The sequence below is a fragment of the Diabrotica virgifera genome, chromosome 5 (assembly GCF_917563875.1).
Source record: "Diabrotica virgifera virgifera chromosome 5, PGI_DIABVI_V3a".
NCBI lineage: Eukaryota > Metazoa > Arthropoda > Insecta > Coleoptera > Chrysomelidae > Diabrotica > Diabrotica virgifera.
The window spans coordinates 117,628,587-117,654,634 of NC_065447.1; the positions used below are offsets into that span (position 1 = coordinate 117,628,587).

Consider the following 26,048-nt stretch of genomic DNA (forward strand, 5'->3'; position numbering starts at 1 on the left):
TTATTAGTAGGGAGCGGATTTATATGCGATCAATTTTGATGAAATATGCGCATATATATACGCTAAAAAATTACGAAATATGCGCAACATATGCACAAAAATTCAAAAAATGCTCATTTCGAGAAACTACAAATTTTCTGTTCTATTCTAAGGGGTTCTTTTATAGGGGGAGCGGCAATCTTATTTATTATCTTTCAAATAAAATCATTTTTTTATAATATATACAATTTATTCACAGTTTTTACAAAAACTGCTACCAATAGTTACCTATTTAAAATAAAACAACAATATCACTATAAATATATTATTATCTTCGATTATAATTCACTACAATGTGTTTTTCCAAATTCTTTACGAGGAAACATGTTCTTCGATTAGAAAAAATATTATTATATCTTGAAAAACTCCTTTCAACATCAATAGAAGTAATTGGGGTGTATTTAAAATAACTTGTTAATTTCCGTTAGAAAATCGTAAAACTATGGTTAAAAGTGTAAATTCTCTTAACAATAGAGGATTTAAAAGAATCACCAGAATTATAGGTACCTACGAAATATAATAAAAGTAAATAAAATTCGGATTTCCGGGTAAACCATCCTTCATCACTTTAACATCGTACAATCATTTTATAACGGGTTACTATAAGCACTATAAAAAACTTTGCGTAAAGATCGGGTATTTTCTAAGAAAAAATGAAAGGCAGTGAATGAGCCGTCCCCTTCAGGTAGTTCTCGAATTAATAGATACGACAAGCCTGTGCGGGGAAATATTTTGTGTCAAATTAAAAAATTTTAAATTTAATTTGGACCTAAATGTTTTTTAATAGGCACAAAATATGCACGTTTCTTTAAAATATGCAAAATTTAGTAAAGTTCTCAAATATGCGAAATATGCATCCAATATGCATTTAGCATAAAATCCGCTCCCTATTTATTAGTATTACATTTTATTTACAATTATATTTTACAAATAAAAAACACAACCACAACATGCAACATTTTTGAAACAATAAAAACTACTTTTTGATGTAAATGTAACAAATAAAGAAAGAAAATTAGTAATAAATTTTACAAAAAACACACAAACACAAAATACAACGTTTTATGAAGGCAAATAAACACTAATTTTATATCTAAATGTAACAATGTAACAATAAAATAAAGAACGAAAAATAATTTATCAGTAGTACATTTTGCAAAAAAAAAACATGTTTGAAAAAATAAGAAGCTACTTTTAATAAAATATTTTTAATATCTAGTCACATAAGGTGTTTTAAAATTACATACCTCCTAACACATCTATGCACACCTAAAATCGATCATTGAATGAGCTACTTACTTTACGAAGAATTTGTAAATTAACACATTAAAATACACTTTGTATTCTATTTTTCATCTTATCCCTTGTTGTAGGTATTTTATAAACTTCATTATTAACGTAACCCCAAAAAAATCAGTCCAATTTATTAAATTCTGGTGATTTCGGTGGCCACGCTACTGGTCCATTGAAAAATGAAAATATCTCGAAAACTAATAAATTTAGACATAGGAAATTTATCTAAAAATTAAAGTACCGTAATCGTACTTTTTAATATTGATATAAAATACAGGGTGTTCCATTTAAAATTACTGAGAAAATAATGTATTTGCGTTTTGACTCACCCTGTATTTGATATAAAGAAAATTAGCAATATCAATCATTCATGAAAATTTTAACAATACGTAAAAAGATATGGCATTAATAAACCATTGCTGTTTTGCTTATTTTTATTTATACAGGGAGTTAAACTTGTTACGATTTTCATAAAAAATTGGTTATAACTTATTAAATACCCTGTATAACATAACAAACCTTTATATTTTTATGATGGAGGAGTTAGCAGAATTTGGAATTTAAAATAAAATATGGGGTGTTCTATTTAAAAAAACATATGTTTGATCTGCCACTGTGTTATCAAACACCCTGTAACATTCTAACTAATTTCGTAATGTGGAGTTCAAAGGTGGCTAAAATTTTTGATATTAACTTTTATTGCTATCTATTACTATAGCGGATCTATTGAGCTTTACCCCACTAATCAATCACCCTGTATTTGCTAAATTTATTTTATTTTATTTATCAACGGGCAATCACCCAATTAAAATACAGTATAAACATTAATCACAGGAGATTTATAACCTAACCTAAAGTAAATTTAAAAATTTTAATCATACAAACTAGGAACATTAAATAAATAACAAACATTAACAAAAAATGTATAAAACACAAGGATATCAAGTTATCACGCACAGTTTTTAGGCTGAGCTTTAAATTTATTTGGAAAACTGTAACAATCTAAACCTTCCGAATATTGGTTAGCAAATCTAGGTGTTATGGACACGAAGGAGTTGTGTCCGTAGTTAGTGCGATGCAGTCTAATGTAAAAAGGTTGATTTAGCCTCGTTTGTCTACTGGGAACATGGAGGCTAATTTTCTTCAATAGTTGAGGACTAAAATTATTGGAGTGTAGTATATTATAAAACATTGTGAGATCCTTATGCATGCGTCGGATTTGGAGAGAGGTTATGTTGAGTGACTTTTCTATATTAATTTCATCAACCCTCTGATTTTGTTTAAATGCAACAAATCTTAAGAACTTGTGCTGAACTCTCTCAATAGCTAGAATATGGGTGTTATAGTGTGGAGACCAAACACATGAACAGTAATCTAGGTGAGGTCTCACAAGTGAACAATACAATACCTTTATGGATGGGATATTTAGAAAGTCTTTTGCACAACGTTTGATAAACCCTAAAAGTTGAAGTGATTTTGAGACAATAGATGAGATATGGGGGATGTAGATAAGCTGGAATCGAGTACAATACCTAGGTCTTTTATCTGAGATACAGAGTCTAAAGGACAATCCTTAATAGTATAGATATGATTTGCAGGAGTTCTATTTCGACCAAAAACCATTAAGTGACACTTTTTAACATTAAGTTCCATTCCGTTGTTATCACACCAATAGCTCAACCGATCCAAGTCATATTGTAATTTTTGACAGTCACCATCATTCTCGATTTTCAAATATAATTTTACATCGTCAGCAAACATTAGGAAAAAAGCAAAGTGGAAACAGGAGGCAATATCATTAACATAGGTATTGAATAGAAGGGGTCCAAGGTGTGACCCTTGTGGCACTCCTGAAGGTACCTTAATTTCAAACGATTGAAAACCCTGAACACGCACTATTTGTATTCTTTCAGATAGGTAGGATAACAACCATTCTAAAAGTTCACCCTGGATACCCAGACCTCTCAACTTATTGATTAAAATCTTGTGATTTACCCGGTCAAACGCCTTTGTAAAGTCTGTGTATACAGCATGAACCTGGAAGCCACCTTCAAGATATTCCACAAGGAAGTCGGTAAATGACAATAAATTAAGTTCAGTGGAGCGGCTAGAGAGAAATCCAAATTGCTGGTCGATAAAACAGCATTTTAAACTTGCTGACAAATAGTCACAAACAATACTCTCAGAAACTTTGGGAATACAACTCAGAATGCTAATCGGACGATAATTGTTCACTTGAGACTTATCTCCAGATTTTAGTATTGGGGTAATAAAGCTAGTTTTCCAGTAGTCTGGGAACATCCCGGTCTTTAATGACAGGTTAAAAATGTGAAAAAGAGGTCTCGAAAGTAAAAAGCTTAAGCGTTTAAGAAAAGAAGGTGGAAGACCATCTGGACCTGGCCCCTTGTTGCTATCCAAAATGGAAAGTTTTTCATATATAGACGAAATAGAAATGACAAATTGAGATATAGTAAATTGTGATAAGTTGATGTCACCAGAATCTAAAATACTATCCTGTAAATCACAATCTCTATCACTATAAGTTTTTGAAAAGTATTCAGCAAACAAATTAACAATTTCTGTACCACTAGAACCAGTGACATTATTATAGTGTACAACTGATGGTATATTAGGTTTGCTATTTTTATTACTAACAAATTTCCAAAAATTTCTAATATTATCCCTGAGAGATGATTCAGTTAATGCAATGTAATCACGATAACATTGTTGTTTTAAGCGTTTACATTGAGCCCTTAATGCAGAAAACTCATTAAAGAGAGTGGGGGATTTAGTTCTTAGATATTCTTTGTGAACTTTCTTTTTCTGAATAATTGTAACTTTGAGATCAGGAAAAAACCACACCGGAAATTTCTTTGCTGAATACTTTTTAACAGGAACATAAAGATCAATTGTTAAGTATATAATATCGTAAAAAATACTGATCATGTCATCAAGAGACTTATTTTTAAACAAATTATCCCAATTAAATTGAGAAAGAAACCTTGTAACATCTAGGACGTTCATCGCATGGAAATCTCTATAAAAAGCATCACCAGTCAGTCCAGGGTTGTTAACACATGATTCACACTTAAATTCAAAAGATATAGGTGGATGATGAATATCCAAAGGAAGTAGGACTATCTCTGCTGTTGATATCTTAGCTTCGCCATCGTCCATGAAAATCAGATCCAGAAAATTGTTGTGTGCATTTTTAATGGAGTTGACTTGATAAAGGTTATGGTATGAACATGAAGCTGAGAGAATCTGTATGGATTCAACTTCACGAGGTGAAGCTCCTATCAAAGGGGTACCCACTGAAGACATTCCATCCTTGGACCAGTTACAGTAAGGAAGGTTAAAGTCCCCAAGGATACAAAGCTTGTGATCCGGATTTTCATCCGGTAGTTTCTCCACATTCTCCGTAAACTCCCAATATTTCTCTGGTTCACTTCGTGGTGGGAAATAAGCAGTAGCAATGATGATCTTATTGCTTCCAACTTCAATTTTAACAAACAAATGTTCAACACTGTTACTTGCTAACAAAACTGTGCTAGATATTGTTTTACGGACAGCTATAAGCAACCCACCGCCACGAGAAAAAATGCTTGTTGATAAAGATCTATCCTTTCGGTGGATGTTATAGTCGAACATTTGTAGTTCAGAATTGTTAATGTCACTAGTCAACCATGTTTCATGTCATATTGTGAGTATGATATATTTTCATAGAGTAGATTAAGTTTTGTTCGCAGACCTCTGACGTCCTGAAAATAAACAGGTATTGACGAAGTGGCTTGAACTTTTAATTCTGTTGATTTTCTATGTTTTTTGTGAGCAATTTTGGTATACCGTTTACATATTTTAGAATGAGATTTGATTCGCCATTACGCTGCCTTTTTTAAGTTCTGTTTTCAGAGAATTAACCTCTGCACGTTGTTTGTTAGTTAAGTCAGCCTCAATAAACACTTTTAAGCTTCTATCGAGTCTTCTTTTGTTCCTCAAGATTGAACGAACAATCTCAGGAGACTCAAGGGTTAGGCGTAATGATTGATGTCCATTTTTATTGCGTTTCCCAATTCTGGCTGAGCTCAGTATGTTGACTGGGGAGTCTGACAGACCCAAGAGGATGTCGTTGGCTCTAGATAAGTCGTCTTCCTCATTGTTTTGGATTAAATTAAACATCATTAAGTTACATGCTCTCTTTTGCCTCTCAGACACTTCAAACATCACATTATTATGTACCACTGGTGCAGTATACCCGGAGCCACCCTGTGTAGACGATGAGGTGGTGGAACTTTTAATAATGGAAAGATCCCTTTTAATATCATCAAGACATGATGAAAAACTAGTTCTCATACTCTTAACTTCGTCTGCTATTACACCAACTTGTTTCTCGAGCTCCTCGATTTTCTGACTGTTGTCAATTTTGACCTCACTTAAGGCATCCTCCAGGGCTCTGACTCTGTTATCAAGACTTACTGCTGACTTTATTACTGACACACAATCTCCACAAAGGTAAGAAAAAATGCGTGATGATAACACGAGGCAACGAAATTTGAAGTAAAACGCGCCACAAAAGAGTAACTTTGATACAGTTTGAATTTTGAAACTCTTTTGTGGCGCGTTTACTTCAAATTTAGCAAATATAATGGAAAAATCTTTTAAAATAAAACTAAAATTTTATTTGGCATCAAAATGAAAATACATTTTCGCGCCAGGTAATATTCATATCAGATCTTTTGTAGCTGGAATATTGTATGCGCCACTTATTTTTACGGCCTTTGGCGGTTTTTTATTCTTGTATCAGGAGTTTTTCAAATTTTTTTTATAAATTAAATGTACGAAGTTGAATGCAATTTTTCTAGATTACACGTTAAGCTTTATAAATGGTCGCCTTTGTCGCATTATCTCCCAAATGATCTAGTGTCCATCGAATGTACACTAGATTTTTTTCTATTCTTAATAGATTGAAAAAAATTATTGGGATGGCCGGTTAATTAAATTAACTCGGATTGCCCGTTGCCAGATCAAATTTAGTAGTAACCACTACAACTACATAAACCATTTCGGGAATAATCGTTAATTTTATTATACATTTGTAGCTTAATAACTTCTAAACGGCTTAACCGATTTTGATTACTAAACATGAGTTTGAAAAGTATTGACAAGTAGTATCTGATGCACCTAAGGTCAAGTATGATAACTGAAGCTATTAGAGGAATTATTGAGCTTGAAAACCCGTTTTTCACATAGGAAATAGATTTGATCATATGTATGAAGCATATAACTTAAAAATTCGAATTTTCCCGGATATGAGGTGTACACCGTCAGATTCGTCTAGAGTCCTTCTACAAGAACTCAGTTATTGGCGCAATTCGTAGGTTGAAATTTTGAGTAATTGTCGAAAAACCAAAATTTTAAAAGTTTAGTTTTTCAGTTTTTCGGCGATACTGAGCCGTGTGTATGTTTTGATCCTGACGGCTTAAACACCATTTGAAAGCTTAACTTAACAATATTGATTTGGTGTATTTGCGGTTCTCCTGTCTCTTCTTGAACCGAAGATATATACCCCCAAAAAATATGCCGTTTTGTACCTACCAAGTCCTATAGCTGGCTTATGGGTAGTGAAAAGACACAAACTACACCGATTCTGAATCGGCCTTGACCCCCTCTTTAAACACAAAAAAAATTCAGACCGGTTTAACTTCTCCAGCCACATGCATACATATCCACAAACATTTTTCCTTTTTTAAATAGAAGATGAGTCATATTTCTGAGCTCGGTAACTTTTGAATGGTATAACCGTTCTTAAAAAATAGACATGTGTTGGAAAGGTAATGATCAGTACTACTAGAAGCCGCAAAGTTCGTACTTAAATTTTCGAAGTTTTTGGGAGTTTTGGGGACGAGAACGAAAAACAGGCCCTAAATAGGAAGGGCCGTAAAATCGACACCCTTGGACCAAAATGGATGGTTGATATATGAATGGGTGAGTCTTTTCCTGTACTTTAAGATAGGAGTTGGTACAATTTTCAATTCCGTCAGATTTATAAAATCGAAAATCGAATTTTGTGTGTGTGTGTGTGTGTGTGTGTGTGTGTGTGTGTGCGTGCGTGCGTGCGTGCGTGCGTGCGTGCGTGAGTGCGTGCGTGCGTGTGTGTGTGTGTGGGTGCGTGCGTGCGTGCGTGCGTGCGTAAGTGCGTGCGTGCGTGCGTGCGTGCGTGCCTGCGTGCGTGCGTGCGAGCGTGCGTGCGTGCGTGCGTGCGTGCGTGCGTGCGTGCGTGTGTGTGTATAGTGTCGCGTGTAGGAGGGTGTGGGTGTGCGCCACTGGCGAGAACTGCCGTTCTCTGGTAATGTGTGTCTCTCTTCCTTACATGTTATGTATATTGCATATATTCTATGTTCCCTAAGATAAAATAGACTTTTCAGATTCAACAAAAAATAAGCATAGGGAGACGTAGAATATCGTGGCTGCACGACCTGGGGGAATGGTACGGATGTATATCAAATGAATTTTTCAGAGCAACGGTCTCTAAACTCCGAATAGCTATGATGATTGCTGACCTCCGTTACGGAGGTGGCACTTGAAAAAGATGAAGAGTTGACTGCGTTGCATATATATTTTATTCCTGAGAAAATCTTACAGAAAAAAGTCAAAGAGCGTAAAATCTGGCGATCTAAGTGGTCGCTGAATATCGCCTCTTTATTTAATCCATGTATTGGCAAGATTTTGTTAAGTAAATTCGTACAATTAAAACTTAATGAGGTATTTCCTGCTGTGATTTATTTTGCTGGAACCGAGAGTTTCATTCAAATTCGTTGCGTTAGGATATAAGTTGGCTAACGCAGCAACAACATGGTTTGTAATCACCCTTAAATGACATATCCAAGTTCTCTGAATTGTGCATGAATTTTAGACACAGTTCGTTGCAAAATATTAGGTATCTGAGGAAACCTCTGATTAAATAAATTTGCCACTTCAACTTAGCTGTAATGAGAATAGTGGTATAATGATTCAGATAGAAGGTAGACCTCCTACACGATCCCGGTATAGGACAGGCTACTACAGAACTTGATGACCCTGGTTTATGCTAAAGTCCCTTCGTTCAGTCGAGATAGCCAGCGTAAACAAATAGGCGTGGTCTATTTTATCAGAAATGGACTTGTTTTCAGTGATGTTCAGTCTACCAATTTTTTAAAAAATATTAAAGTGCACTTTACTTAAAAATAAATTCGAAGGTAATCTATTCCTTTTATTTATTTTAGCCGCTGACATCCTTCCTTCCTATTATGATTGAGCCAGGTCCTGATACCCTTTCCTATCTTCTTTCGTTCGGTATACTTTATAAACTATTTATTATGTATATGATGGTTTGACATTGTGGTATTTAAATAGTTTTCGCATGTTTTTTAAAAAAACTTTATTTATAATTTTGAATTTTTAATTTGTTTTAGGGTTAATTATAAGGCAAATGTTATGTCAAAGAAGGAACAATATTTGTCAAATTCAAATGTATCACTTAAGCCACTATTTGAAAGTTATTTTCAATCCTATTTCGATAATAAGAAAGGAATCAATCATACGGATTTGCTGCTTGTGCCGGAATCTAACTGGACAACAAACAATACTTTAACTGTAAGCGAAGCCTTAACACCTCTTAATTACTCAGATATGAGTGAAAGTCAAAACAAAACATTTTATCTGTTAGCGCAAATAGGAAGAGAAGAGATATTAGCATCCAAATCTTTACATCTCTACACAATACTATCGGTAGTCGCCATAGTATTGGAGTTCTTTAAACAATACTTTGTTTTTAAGTTTGGTACAAAAGCATCTATAAATATTCATAAAGACATGGTTACTAAAGTTATCTTTGGAAAAATGGCCTTTTTTGACACCTTTTTTATAGGAAACATACTAAATAGATTCTCTCAGGATTTAAGTGTTGTTGACGAAAGTTTACCAATGAATCTCAATGTTTTAATAATGGTAAGTTATGGTTAGTATTTTTAAATATAGCTATTTTTGACAAATATACAGTGCTAGTCAAAAGTACGTGTCCCCCTCGTATCTTTTGAACGGTTATACTTATAATAGTGAAATTAAGAGGGAGCAAATACACGGGCGTAGGCTTCTTAACTAGTCATGACAGTGACGTAATATTCACATATGACTTTACAGCGCCACTGTGACAGATAATTTTAAATGGGACCTTATGGCAAGTGATACCTCGTTTGAAAGGTATTGAAAATACCTATTCAGTCATACTAATTTTGTTTGAGTTTAAGCTCATTTTTATGAAAAAATTAAATTATACACAATTTTAGTTTCGCATTTAATTAATAAAAATTCAATCCTCCGCCTATGATTACTTGTCAAAAAGGTTGACTTTGACGTAAAAACTACTAGAGAACTGAAAAACGTGAATTTTTTTGACAAAAAAACCATAGGCGGAAATTTGAATTTTTATTAATTAATTACGAAACTACAATGTTATATTTATTTAATTTATTTACCAAAATCAAAACCAACTTAAATCCAAAAAAATAGTATTACTGAATAGGTATTTTCAATAACTTTCAACCGATGTATCACTTGCCATAAGATCCCATTTAAAATTATCTGTCACAGTGGCGCTGTAAAGTCATCTCTCACTATTACGTCACCTGTCATGACTAGTTAGGAAGCCTACGTCCGTTTATTTTGTCCCTCCAAATTTCACTATTACAGGTATAATCGTTCAAAAGTTACGAGGGGGGGACTTTTGACTAGCACTGTATGCTTTGACATAAATATGATAGTATTATGCTATAATGCCCAAACTATATGAAGTTAGAGATTTGACAGGTTTGAGAGGTTCGGGTTTTATCTGCTGCGAAAGGATATCAAATATATAGATACCGCATACGTAGGTACCTACGACCTTAAAGTAATGTCAGCAAAAAAATGAAAGAAATCAAAATTGTATAAAATGTTGTTCTCTTAAATAATTCAATAATGATTCTATGTTACTATTTTTCCCTTAACTCAGAAAAGATCGACCACACGAAAAATTTGCAAATAAAAAATTGTAGGAAATCACATTTGCAACAATTTCAGTTGTTACAATTTTTGTTAACAAGTTAAAAATCGCGGATATATTGAGCAAAACCTGTTCTCCTTTAACATGAAGATGCCGGCTAACGCGACGGTAGAATTCAGTCACACTTTTAAAGCTACAATACTGTCATAAATAAGTGTGTATATAATACCTTTTGGGTCCAAATTAACTAAAACTGTGTTGTTCAGCTAACATTATATTTACATCGAATAAAGGGTGATTCAAACATAAGTTGTTTACAATAACATCACATTACCTAACTCAAGTATCTAATAATAACTCTAATACTAAATTCACCTACACTGAATTTATAACCGATATAATATTAATACATCACGTTTCTCATTCAAAGTTATTTAAAACTTAAAACATATTTTATATAGATTGTCCCAATTATACTACACTACTAAACCCCACTACCCCCTTAAAGTTTAGAACAATCAAATTTATGATATAGTAGAAACGGAACTTTGTGTCAGAATACGCAAAATAGTGACCGTATCAATGTTTGGTATAAATGTTTAAGAAATTCGATATGCCGCTTCGAAAATAAGAGCTTACCGATATTTTAACATCCCATTAATAACAAAACTTAGTCATCAGTAGCCAATTTGCATATTAGTACAGTTAAAATTATTAGAGGATAAAATATTAAACATAAATATTAAGCAAATATTCATCATCATCATCATCATCACACATCCAAATTTGTCCACTGTCAGACATAGTTCTCCTCAAGATGTCTCCACCCTTCTTTGTCCTGGGCAGCTGCAATCCAGTTTGTCGCTATATATCGCAAATAGCGACAAGCAAATATTATTCAAGATTAAATAAAACTATTTTTCTACTTTTTTTTCCATAATCATCACTACGATGATGATTATTACAATTACAATCTGGTCATACTTGACCAACGAGCAATTTTAATCTAACCTAAATTATTACTGTTCCTTAAAATTAAGAGCTTACCCCATAGCGTCTCTTATCTAACCTAACAAGATCGTGCACTATTCTAGCATACACACTAACGCGCACAAGCACTATGCTCTGCTTTTCACTATCACCTATCACTTAAACTAGTTCATAAGGTTTTGTCCTCTTCAGTCTTCTAACTTGCCCAGTAGTATCGAGGAGCTGGATTGCCTCAATATTCTCGTGCATGTGAAGTCGTTGCTCGTGACTTCCTGCCATCTCCTTGATGATTATATCCACAGTTTCCATTCCTAGGTCCTTATGGATATCACTGTTTGTAACATACCAAGGAGCATCTACAATATTTCTTAGTATTTTGTTCTGGAATCTTTGTATTATTGTTATATTACTTGGTCTAGTTTCTTGTGGTTGTGGAGTTTCTTCCAATTAGCCAATACATTTTTTTATATCTTATATTTAGTTCTTCCCTTTTTTTCTTAACGTGCACCTTCCAGCGTAGTTTTGCATCTGTTATACCCAAATACTTAGCAGTATCTGCATATGGTACTTGGATATTGTTGATTATAACTGGTATATATTGTATTTTTTTGTTGGTGAAATTAACATGGACAGATTTAGCTTCATTTAGCCTGATTCTCCATTTTTGTGTCCACTTATAGATTTGGTTAACTGCTATTTGGACTTTGTTGGTCGCCTCTTCACTTGTCCCTACTGCTTGAATAGCTGTATCATCAGCAAAGGTGGCAACTGTGTTGTCTTCCAGTACAGGTATATCACACGTGTATAGTAGGTAAAGGACCGGACCCAACACACTGCCTTGTGGAACACCTGCTCTAATTTCTTTTAAGTCTGAAAAACAGTCTTCTTGCTTAATTCTAAAATGTCGTTCTTTTATGAATGACTGTAAAAGTTTTGAGTACGGTATAGGTAAAAAACATTTTAGTTTGTATGTTAAACCTTCATGCCAGACTTTATCAAAAGCCTGTGCACCATCAAGGAATACAGTTGAACAGACTTTCTAATTACGTATTTTTTATGGGAAATAAGCCACAATTTTATTAAAAAATGAATTCATTAACGTTTCGAAGCCCAAATCGGGTTTCGTTGTCAAAATACAAAATACTATTAAAATAAAACAAACATGTTGTTGCTAAGTAAAAAAATTCTTCTAATAATTTATTTAATCTGACTCATTTATATTGGCAATTCAGACGTATATTATACATTTTAAAGTAGAAGACTTTAAAATGATATCGCCAATATTTATGAGTTGCGTTCCTGGGACGACTTTACTAAAAGATAGTTCATTCGATTACATGAAATCAATCCCAACTCAAGAATATCCGTCGCAAAAAAATCATAGCATGTGATCTGTCTTTAAAAAGACAACCAAATGCAACGATGACAGTAAAATTCTCGCGTTAGAGATTCCATAGTAAATCACGAGGGAAAACCAGGAAAAAACCTCGTGATACTATCCCGACATCGTAAGTATTTGGTCTTACATTTAATCTACCTTCAAAAAACTAATACCAAATTCTGACTTTAATATGTTTAAATTATAAATAATATTAATATTACATAGATATACAATAAGTAATACTAAAATATAAAATTTGTACTAACTCGATATGTTATTGACTTACTAATCGTGGTATTTTCTTTCTATTGACTTCCTCTTTCAGTATGGGTAACCACATCCTACTGCATTCTACCGAGGAATTTGCGACACAATTGGTTTCATTTAGCATAATTAGAGCCGCTTCTTTGATTTTTCTCTTTTTACTATCTGATTCTTTATATATTTTCTATATATATCTATATATAGAATGCAGTAGGATGTGGTTACCCATACTGAAAGAGGAAGTCAATAGAAAGAAAATACCACGATTAGTAAGTCAATAACATATCGAGTTAGTACAAATTTTATATTTTAGTATTACTTATTGTATATCTATGTAATATTAATATTATTTATAATTTAAACGTATTAAAGTCAGAATTTGGTATTAGTTTTTTGAAGGTAGATTAAATGTAAGACCAAATACTTACGATGTCGGGATAGTATCACGAGTTTTTTTCCTGGTTTTCCCTCGTGATTTACTATGGAATCTCTAACGCGAGAATTTTACTGTCATCGTTGCATTTGGTTGTCTTTTTAAAGACAGATCACATGCTATGATTTTTTTGCGACGGATATTCTTGAGTTGGAATTGATTTCATGTAATCGAATGAACTATCTTTTAGTAAAGTCGTCCCAGGAACGCAACTCATAAATATTGGCGATATCATTTTAAAGTCTTCTACTTTAAAATGTATAATATACGTCTGAATTGCCAATATAAATGAGTCAGATTAAATAAATTATTAGAAGAATTTTTTTACTTAGCAACAACATGTTTGTTTTATTTTAATAGTATTTTGTATTTTGACAACGAAACCCGATTTGGGCTTCGAAACGTTAACAAATTAATTTTTTGTAAAATTGTGGCTTATTTCCCATAAAAAATACGTAATTATAAAAATGCCACAAGGAAATAGCTTCAGAACAACAAACAGACTTTCTTTTCTTCTAGGGATCTTTCGATAATATTTGTGATTCTGTGCACCTGGCCAATTGTTGAATGCTTATTTCTAAATCCGAATTGATGTGTCGGTATCAAATTCCTTGCTTCAATAATTGGTTTTATTCACTTAAAGAGCAGTTTCTCAAACAGCTTCGATATTACAGGAAGCAGAGATATCGGTCTGTATGACGAAACCTCATGTGCTGGTTTTCCTGGTTTAGGAATCATAATGATTTCCGCCATCTTCCATATCATTGGTACATATTTTAATCTGAATGCACCGTTAAAGAGGTTTGTTAATTTTACGATAGCTCTTCGGGGAAGATTTTTCAACAGCTCACCCGTAATTAGATCATAGCCCGGAGCTTTCTTCGGATTAATATTTTCCCTTATTTCTTCAAGCACTTCTTTTGGTGTAGTTAGCCGAATTTCTTCCTCTAATTGAACAGGTTCCTCCAATCTTTCTTCATCCCCTTAAGGTTCATTTGGTTTGAATGTATTTTCAAGATGTATGGCAAATAGCTCTGCTTTTTGTGCACTACTTCTGGCCCAGTTACCATTTTCTAGTTTAATAGGAGGAGAGTGTATAATAGGTATTTTCAATCTTTTAGTAGCTTTCCGTAAGGAATAATCATTACTACTGTCATCTGTTAGCTCCTGTAAGTAAGAATTAATCGAGTCATTCTTTAATTGTAGGATAGTTCTTTTGAGTTGTTGACTTGCACGATTTAGTTTAGTCTTATCTTGAGGAGACCTTGTTGGTTGCCAAATTCTTTTCAGTTTCCTTTTTTCAATTATCATGTTCCTTATTTCCTTTGGATAATTGTTTCCTTTTAGCCTAGGTTTCAGCGTAGGAGTGTTTTCCCATGCTGCTTGCTGGATATTGTTCACCAACAATTCTGCTTCTTTATCTAATTGCTCTGCGTTTTGTATTGGTACACTTAGATATATTTTCTCTTTTGAAGACTTAGCTTAAAACTTACCCAATCCGTCCATTTATTTGTTAATGTGGGGTTAGTACTATAGGGGAATGATCAGAATTTAAGTCCCAACAGTCATCAATGTCTATGAAATTAGTTGAAATATTCTTAATAATAAAGAAGTCTATTAAATCAGGGGTCTTGTTTCTATCCGTAGGCCAGTAGGTTGGTCTACCAGTTGATAGTGCTTCACAACTATATTCTTTAATGGCTAACAAAAGCTCCTTTCCCTTAATATCAGTAGTGATTCTAGAGCCCCAGTGTGTGTTCTTTGCATTGAAGTCACCTCCAATAATGAACCTTTCCCCTAAGCTTTTCAAGAATTCATTATACTGCTCTTTTTTAATGGAATGTTTAGGTGGGCAGTATATTGAACTTATATTTATTTTAAAAGTTTTAGTTTTTATGTGTACTGTAGTGGCTTGAATATGTTTAGTTTTATATTCCAACCCTTCATGATGACATATATTATCCTTTATGATGATTGCACTGCCTCCTTTGGCCGCATTGTCCGGGTGTATTGTATGATATACCTTATATCCTTTAAATTTGATGTAGGATTGATTTGTGAAATGCGTTTCAGAGACAAGAAACAAATCAATTTTTTCGATGTCAAGGATTGCTTGTAGTTCTTGTTGATGATTAAGCAACCCGTTGGCATTCCATGCGACAATTCTAAGATCATTAGGCATTTCTTACCTTTGGAATAGCACCTTGAGCTCTATATTCCAGGAAAGTGACCCTTTCATTTAAATTTTTCAACTCCTGTAATATCATTTGTAGGGTTTGTTCTGTTTCTTTTTCAATCTCTGTTGTTTTTTGGTATTTATCATTCTGATAATTTTCATTGCGACCTTTTGTTACCGCACTATATGTCATATTACTAGTAACTGTCTGTGCTTGTTTTCTTTCACCAGCATTTGACTTGGTTTCAGTTGACCTTCTGTCTGGAGGGTGTGGCAAATTCGTCTTTTTCAGACCTCTGTTTTTTATTTTCTGCATTTCCTTTGCGACGTTACATCCTCGGTTGTTGACAGGATGGTTTTCGCCACAATGGACACATTTTGGTTTAACATTTTCAGGTTTGTCGCCATCTTTAATAAGATGTTATTTTGTGCATTTAACACACCTTGGCCCTCTAGCACAGAACTTCCGTGTGTGACCATATGCTTGACATCGTTTGCATTGCGGTATTAGTTTGGAATTTTTAAAAGGCTGAATTTCAACTTTTGTTCCTAGGATGTCCGTTATCCCATATATTTTGTTGATATCTTCGTCTGGTTTGAAGGTTAACATAAACATGTCTAATGGCTGTTTGGTTTGCCACTTTAGCTTTTTAACTGCATCTATGGCTTTATAGCCTCTTTTTTGCAGATCTTCAACAATTTTTTGGGACGAGCAAGTGTGATGTAATCTCTTTACTATAACTTTTATCGGTCTTTCTTGTTTGTTTTCGTATGAGTGTATTGGACATTTTCCTCTCTTAAAGCTTTTATTAATTTGCTGTACTCTTCGCCGTCTTGTACATTAACTTTTATCACTTCACTATTCACCAGTTTAGTAGTAAAGTTTGTTATCTACGATTTAAGGAAGTTATATAGGACTTCATATTCTTTGAAGCCTTCCACTACCACAGGTGGAGGCATTTTGGCTTTCCTAACTTCAGTTTCTTTGGAGCTATGTTTTTGTGGTGAGATGTATGGTGAAGTATCCATCTTACGTTTCTTACTGGCTCTTGATTGAACCCTAATCCACTCTGTCTCCTTAGCGAGCTCTTCTTTATCTGTTAAATATTCTATTTCATTTTCTTTTTCAGTTAAATTAACTTTGGTTGCCAACTCTGTATATTGAGATTTTAACTGTGCTAGTTCTCTCTCAAGTATGCTTACATCTTTTTTCCTACTTTTAAGGAGAAAAAAGCAATTTCATTAGTGGTACTGAATTCAGTGGTGGCCCGTGAGGTAGTGCCATAGAGCCATGGCACTACCTTGCTAACTATGCAGAAACATATTTTTTATCTTCAAAACCTTTTAATGCTTGTTAATTTTTTTGTTTGTATTTCTTATTGTCTTCATAAATTTTATAAAATCTGGCAACCTTGTGCGTAATACAATTAAACCGGGAGATATTAACAGAAGTTCAACCACGATTTTCTAAGTCCTGCCCTTTGCAATACTGGAAGGTTAGAGAAGGTACTTACAATTTGTGAAAAAATCCACGGGTTTCCTGTGACATTTTTCTGTGAAAATTAGATTTTCCATGAATAAAAAAATTGGGAGTTGCGATGAATTTTTAAGTCCTGCCATATCCATAGAATAACAGGATACTATCTATTTTATGAAGAAAATTTTTTGGGCAGGACGGTCGCAAAAGTACTTAGGGAGTATACATATATACAAATATGTAATGAAAATAATGAAATTTTCATGATTTTCTAAGTCCTGCCAACTTAATAAATTAATTATATTTATTTCAAAATGACCAAAAAAAATATTGGCATGACGTCACCTAATGTTTAACTGCACTTGTTTCTTGGAAAATTTTGTATAAAATTTTCACTCTGGTTCCGTGATTTTCTAAGTCATAAAATAAATTTTGTTACAAAATAAATAATTTCAGTATACATTATGCAAAATGGCAGGATGTTTAGTTACACCTTTTTTACTATATATAGTTAAAAAATTTGTAAGATAATTCGTGGAAAATTACACGATTTTCTAAGTCATGCCATTTCGCACATATCTCAAGAAGGTTAATATAAATCTATTTTCAAAGAGGTAGGATGGTTGTATAGTTATTTCGTATAAAAAAATTAAATTATCTGTCTGTAAAATTATTTCAGGGTGTTATACAAACATATTCATATCACCACATTTTTCTTGAGTCATACCATGTCGAGTATGCTTAAAAAACACTAATCTAAAACCGTTTACAACTTTACAAATGTCATCAGACCATCTGGTTGGCGGACGACCTCTACTTCGATATGCTTCGTCTAGAAGAAGCATATCGATGTCTTGTAATTAGTTTCTTTAAAATAGCTGCAGAACGCTTTTATTTGGAAAAACGAAAACTGGTACACTTATTTATCTTCCAGAGGTCAATTGTCAAATGTCAATTATCAATTGTCAATTTTTAGTACCGGTCATAGGGGTCCGTTTGGGTACGGAAACGGATATATTATCGAATAACTTTTCTGTCTAACTTTTAAGCATCTCTGACACTGGATTATTGAATTCTGGGATAGTTTTGTACTAAAAGGTACTTTTGCTTTAACTCAGAAGAATACGCAATGCAGTGTTCTAGAAAAATCGATGTGAAAAATTTTTCGCTTTTTGGTTTTTTGAGTTTAAAAGAATTTAAAAAAATTCTATTTAGAAAAACGAAAACTGCTACGTTTATTTCTCTTCCAGAGATGAATCGATTTTATCAATTGTGAATTTCTAGTACTGGTCATAGGCCTCCGTCTATTTAAAAGTACGCCCACCAATAAAACGAGTGTGATTCATATGCCTGAAACTTCTTTATCTTCGAGAGGCCCCACACCAAAGAAACATAAAACATGACACGTTTCATGAAAATAAAAAACAGTTAAACAAATTGAAGTCCGCACACACAAGAAGCGAGTGTGATTCATGCACATAAAACATTTTTATCTTGGTGAAATCTGTTTCAGGAAAGAGATCGTGTTGTATTTTTCGGTTTCAGTTTCATTGTTTTGGACAGTTAATTGCGTGCATAATATGAATTCCAACCAAGAATTTAATATTGCATTGGTTTCTGTTGTAAAGTAGAATGAAGAGTTGTACAATTATTATAACCTGGAGAGGTACTCGAATAGGTAATGATAAGAAAATATCAGTTTTCTTTAAACCAGGACCCACAATAAAACAATGTAGATGTTTGAATACTCAGTCTATAAAATTATTTAAATTTGGGAAGATGATTCCTTAGTTCGTTTGCAACCAAATACTACTATGATTATGATGTTGGGCAGTAATAAAAAGTTGCCGCAAGAGTAACAACCTCGTCATCATTACTTTCCATTGTTGGCTATACAAATTTTCATTTTGTTTCTTTGATTAGTATATAATATGAAACGGTTTCGTCCTTCACAATTCATTTTGTTTCATGTTTTACGTTTTATGTTTTACTTCACGTTTCTTTGATCTGCGGCCTCCCTTAGAAAGTAATAAAGGTTTGCCATGACAGCAACGACCTCGTCATAACTTTCCATTGTCGACTATACAAATTTTATTTTTGTTTCTTCGATTAGCATATCACATGAAATCAAATGTTTTTTCACAATTTATTTGTTTCTTATTTCAAGTTTCATGTTTCACGTCTCATCTTTCACGTTTTATGTTATTTTAATCTGCCTTAGGAAGCATTTTCAGATTAGTTGAATTGTGTTAAATTGCCGTAAAATTATTAAATTTATTAATTGCCTTTATTGCAATTATTAATTGCCTTAAAATCAATTTGTTGTTATTAATTTATTTTGTTGCATAGCAATTTTATCCCGCCTTCTTACTTGTTCGAACACAAAATACACACGCATGTAACAGGCGCTGAGTTGCCGCACTCAACTCGTTTTCCTAATATTGTAGGATTGTAGATATTATCCTGATATTGTTTCCTATATTTGATAGCAAAATTTACTAACACTAACAACACCAGAATAACGATTTTTAAATACAGCATCTATCTACTTGCAACTTTTTGCATTGTGTTCAGGATAACATCAGGAAAAGGTGTATAATATAAAAATGGGTAGAAATTGCATTTTAGTGCATAACATGCATCGAAAAGTGCATAAACCTGTCAAAATCGGTGTATGAAGGGCAAAATTTTGTTATTTTTGAGGTTTATGGAGTTACGAATACGCAAGCAGAACCGACCTCTGAATCACCTAGTGCCCAGAGTTGCTGCTAAGGCACGCCATCTGGAGTTTCGTGGGATATCGGCAATAAATTAAAAAAAAAACAGAATATTCGATGGTATTTGGGATGGCCGAACACGAATATGACATTACAACCGACCCTCGGAGCACCTGGTGAAAAGGGTGACTGATCTCAAATTTAAGAGAGTTTTTGGAAGTCGATTCTGATGGCGTATTCATGTTCAGCAACCACAAAACTCTTCGAGAAATCTACTTGCATCACTTTAGTGTCTGAAAGCCTCGAAATTTAAGAATACGGCGTGTATATCAGTCACCCCGGGCACTAGGTAAAGATCTGTTCTAATGTGACATTCTTGTTCAGAAACCCCAAAAACCACCTGAGTAATCTGTCTGTATCAATTTACTGCCGAAATTAATATATAAATATGGTATAGAAAATGCTTAGCAAATAAAAAGGTACCATAAAATATCATTTTATTATAATACTAAAATACAGGGTGTCCCATTTAAGAAAACTCAAAAAATACTCATTCCGAGTTTCAAGTTTCAACCAACCCCGTATACTAAAATTAAACATTTTGGTATACTATTAATAACTGACAATAGTAGACTATATTAAAAATCGTTTAAACATAAATTAATAGAAGTTTGGATATCAAATCACTAACAATATGTATAGGGTGTGAATGTTCCTACAAAATAAAAAAAAAACGTAATTATATTTTAAACTACCTCGTATAATATTTCAAAACACTATATTTTATTAAAGAGAACATCGAGTAGAATCCAAAAATGTAAAAATATACAGGGTATTCCATTTAAAAAAACATAAATTTTTGTCACCCTGTGAAAACGGGTAGCCCTGTATATTAGAAAATACTGTTAAATTATAGTCCTATCTGTGGCACATGTTTTACCTAAATAACTTTTTTCGTATATCTTACGACAAACGAGTAATTGGACTAGCCCACACTAATGCCCCACCCTGTATACAAAATAACCATAAAACCATCCTGCCTCTTTGTATATAGACTTATATTAAGATTCTTGAAACATGTGCAAAATGGCATGACTTAGAAAATCGTTGACTTTTTCACGAATTTTCTTACAAATCAGGACTCCTGCCGTCTTACAAGAACTGTTTAACCTTCCTGCCGAGTACCGAAAAGGTATTGATTGTATTTGAGTATTATAACTTTTTAAAGGCAGGACTTAGAAAATCACGGAATCAGGGTGAGAATTTTCCGCAGAATTTTCCAAGGGACAAGTATACTTAAACATTAGGAGACGTCATGCCAATATTTTTTTGATCATTTTGAAATAAATATGTTTAGTTTATTAAGTTGGCAGGACTTAGAAAATCATGAAAATTTCATTATTTTCATTACATATTTGTATATATGTATACTCCCTAAGTACTTTTGCGACCGTCCTGCCCAAAAAATTTTCTTCATAAAATCGATAGTATCCTGTCTATCTACGGATATGGCAGGACTTAGAAATTCATCGCAAAACCCTATTTTTATTTTTTGGGAAAATCTAATTTTTACAGGAAAATGTCACAGGAAATTTGTGGATGTTTCCACAGATTGTAATTACATCGTCTACCCTTCCAGTATTGCAAAAGGCAGGACTTAGAAAATCGTGGCTGAACTTCTGTATAATATCTCCCAGTCTAAATCCCTGCCACTTACAGGGGAGATTATTCGACAGGTGAATGTTGTGCCGAAATCAGTACTGGCACGTCTGAAAAGAGAAAGATTTCACGAGCATTCTATGTAAGTGACAGAGAAAGAGAGAGCTATACTGGACTATTAGTATACCATCAAATGAGAATCTTTGTACCGGGCACGAGGTTATCTATTTATTTCTAGTTTCTTTACGTGCTGGCTTGTCACTTTTATTATGTCTATTTTCTGTTAACACATTGGCTGCCACCATAAGAGTGTTAGGTACGTTCACCAGGTGCCAAAGTGAAAAATGCTTACAAAACAATATTTATTCATACAAATGGTTAATAATACAATGTAAGTTTACATTCTTACACATTTTTTTTTAAATTGCAAGATCACGGGTGATCCTAATGGCACTGCACTAACATATTACACACGTATGTGCCACTAGTATCACCGGTGATCGTGAACAACTTAATGCTTTATAGTGAAACATGTCACACAGTAAAATTTTTCACAAACATTACAAAATGTAGAAACAAGTTTGGGTTTCTTTTGAGCTTCTTTGCTGCCTTTTGTTGCAACTGTTTCAGTGTATCATTGGTTACAACGTTTTTTCTTCTTCCTATTGTTTGTAGTTTTGGCGTCAACTGTAACAAGCATATGCTTTACAGTAGTAATAGGCTCAGGCATCGGACTGTAATTGACTAAACTTAGGATTAGCATTTCCCGAAATGAGATAACTTGTTGTTTTGGTGTGTTGAAGGAATTATATATTATCAAACTATTGATGACAGCCGTATTCAATAAAACTTCAATTGCAGTTTTATGGTACCAGCGAACACTTTTTCTCAGAGGTGAGAAATAGCTTGCGAGTTGATCTGAGACATCAACACCATCTTTTCCTTTGTTGTAGTCTATAATTGCTTCAGGTTTAATTATAGCTACACCATCTTTCTTATGTTTACCTGTCTCTTTCATGTCGATTCCATGTCTGGTCGTCAAGAAGAGGACATCACGTTTATCGTGCCATTTGCCTATTACAATGCCATCACGATGTTCCTTTCCAATTATCTCTCCTTTTTTTAATTTTGCGGAAAGTATATCTTCTGGAATATATTTTCTATTTTTACGTAGTGTCCCTAATAAGTGACTATTAGCATCTAATAATTGTTTTGCTAAAGGCACAGACGTATAGTAATTATCTGTTATTAAAACTCTTCCCTTTTGTAGATAGTCGTTTGCTAAATCTAGTACAATTTTTCCCGATAAATCCTGCCCTTTATTAGCCATTTTTCCGGTATACATAATCATTTTTAGAGTATAACCTGCAGGATTACATAATTTAAACAGTTTCAAGCCATAGCGGTGACGCTTTGAAGGTATATATTGTTTGAAAAGTAGTCTTCCTCGAAAGGGAATCATACTTTCATCAACAACTAGTATTGAGCCAGGATTACATTGTTGGGCAAAACGTAATTGTGTCATTTCAAATAATTTTCTAATTTTATGGCAACGATCGTTTGGTAAAGCAGCCGTGTTATCAGCAAAATGCAAGAATCTCAAAAGAAGCTGAAATCTGTTTCTAGTCATTACAGAAGAAATAAAAGTAAAATTATACAATGGTGACTTACTCCAATAATCAGCAATTTTGGGAAGCTTGACAACTCCCATATACATAACACAACCCAAAAATTTTAAAATTTCTTCTTTATTGGTAGGTTTCCATGCATGAATTCTGGATGATCTGCTATAACGTTGTGCATTTTTTACTTGCGCAGCATTTCTGTTAGTCTCCTCTACAATAAGTTGTAAAATTTCATCATCGATCAGTTTCCTGTATACATGAAAAGGAGTTAGTTCGGTTCTATTTTGAGGATACCTATCATCATAGACATATGATTCATTACCAGGAAACTGTATATGGAGACGTAAATGAGTACAGTCAACTTCGTACCATTCGTCGTCATTATTTTGCTGGTCGTTAGATTTTACCGATTGTCGTGCATTTTCATCTAATAAGCTTGAATCACTGTTAGATTCATCTTCTATATCAGATTCTTCTTCGTCACTCGGGTTGTACTCTGAACCGGATAACACACATTCATCAGAATCCTCCTCTAACAATTTGAGCAACTCCGCCTCTGTCAACTTTTTATTTTTATTTGGCAGACGCTGCATTTTACTTGTACTTGGTAAATTATCCATGATCTGAAAGACAAATTCCAATTAAAAAAGTAACTTTACTATCACCATTTTTCATTAATTAAATGTAAGCAAAAACATTTGAGGTTATGTAAAATAAATACTGTAATATTTTGTTTATCCTTACAAATATTCAAGCAACAAGATTTTAAAACGAATAAACTACATATACTTACTTCATATAATTTCAAATTCACCAAAAAAACTGCTAATTCCGTAGAAAAACTTGATAATGAATGCCACTAATCGTTTCTACAGCGCCTTATTATCAACTGTCGTTACAAGCTATTTACGACATTATCGCGCCTAACAAAATAACATAAGCTAGCTATGGGTTCCTAGTGTGCCACAGTAAAACTAGTTGAGCGTCCTCACAGTGCCGACCGTTATAATAATTCTGAAAGTTAAATACGCACAAGTAACACCGGTGATCCTAATGGCACAATTGTAATCTGTTAGTTAGGATCGCCGGTGATCCTTGTGGCAGCCAATGTGTTAAAAAGCTTTTGTATTTATAATTAAACTTTTAGTAGTGCATCATGACCATGGGTGTATTATAAATAATATTTTGAATCTTTCTTAGGTTTAATTTTTTAATAATTGACAATGAATCAGATTAGCATCTTAAAAAATTTTTTTTGTTGTTTTTCGTTAGAAAAGAATACAATTTTTTTAAGGTTTTGTGGAGCTTTCGAGTTAGCTTTAAGAGGTCACGACGCAAAAGAAAATTGAGAAAATAGAGGCATATTTAAGAAGCTGGTCAATTTTAGCGCCAAATTAGACAACGACTTAAAGGTTCATATTCAAAGTTCCAGATCTTTCAAAGGTCTACCTTCTCCGGACATTAAGTTGCTTCTAATTTATTTATGTCGGAGAAGTTTTCTGCCTATAAGCATCAGTTACCCGAATTATTTCTTAATGAAACATGGAGACAGTTTTAATTTTTATGCAAAACTCGGTTTAAAACTCAATTAGAAGTACTGTATTAGTGAGATGAATTAGGTACTACCTCTGGGGCTGTTCTGCTATCGGTTTTATTAAACGAGGAAGGTTTAAAAAGCACATTTAAAGAAACTATTAAACTTTTAAATATTTTGAATTTGAATTAAATACAACGAAAGAAGAACGACTTAGTGCTTTAGGTATGCTATCTGCTGAAAAGAATTTTGTAAATTGTATCGATAATTTTAATAATAAAGCCATTGAAAACGTTGCAACCAAAAAAAAAGAATCGTAATCGGGTTTCATACATCGTAAACTTTAAAAGTGATATTACACAAATTTGTGCATGTGTGTGAATAATGAAATAGTATTATTTTCATAATTTTGTAAATAGAGACCAGATCATAATAAAAAACTTCAAGTACTATCAGCAGTAAGTACTGGTGGTATGTTGAGGGTTTTTTATTATTAATTAATTTACGGAACTGTTTTGATCAATTTTGGACAATTTCTGGGCATCTCAGATAAATATAGGTACATAAGATACATAAGGTAAAAGTATCTGAGCCTACTTTTTAATTTATGTTTTAAGTACATATACCTTTTTTGGCAATATCCGATTATAAATCCGTCACTAAAAATTTTGGCGGCTGCCCGAATTCTGGCACTACCTTCATAAAGTGGTACGAGCCGCCACTGACTGAATTCAAAATTATTCTGCACGTCATGTTTGAAACGCTATTTGTTTAAAATAGGTCATTTTTGTTGGTAAAAATAGTTATGTACCAAATCAGTAAAGTGACTCTTTATCGAACGAGTCTGATATTACGAGCAGAGGGAGCGAGGCGAGTAACAGACGAGTTCGATAACGAGTCTTTACTGACGTGGTGCATACAAAATTTTATCGCCAATCATAAAAAACATTAACACTTACTTAATTACATCATTCTAATGAAAAAAGAGTGTGTGTACGTTGTACGCAGGTAAGAAGTTATACTTCTATTATTATGATTTTAACGAAATAAATATATTTTAAACATTTTACTTGTATTTTTATTTAAATATTAAACTAATTTTAATGCTTAAAATAATACAAAAAAAAATTAAAAATAACGGTAATATTTACGTCAATATTTATGAACTGTAGGCTTGTGCAGTTGCTTTTCGCTTTTTTCTTGATGAATCGTAGAAAATCTAAATAAATATAAAAACCTACGAGGAAAGTAAAATTCCTGTAGCTGGCTGTATACCATAAATCACCAAAAATACTAGATTTGTTGTAAAAGGTATATTTAAAAGACTCCAATAAGGGTTAGATAATATAAACAAAACGTTTTCCGATTAAAAATAATCCATCATCAGTGTTTAAAAGCAAAAAGCATGCATGCGTGAGCCACCAAAAAGTTATGGGTAAAA

General features: G+C 33.2%; 1 protein-coding gene across 1 annotated transcript in view; it reads left to right on the forward strand.

Moving 5' to 3' along the window:
- LOC126885119 (probable multidrug resistance-associated protein lethal(2)03659) overlaps positions 1-26,048 on the forward strand; it is a 185,634-nt gene that overhangs the window by 90,978 nt on the left and 68,608 nt on the right. The window contains exon 8 of the mRNA XM_050651551.1: positions 8,784-9,318. Coding sequence (XP_050507508.1) covers positions 8,784-9,318 — 535 coding nt within the window. The remainder of the gene's footprint in view (positions 1-8,783; positions 9,319-26,048) is intronic.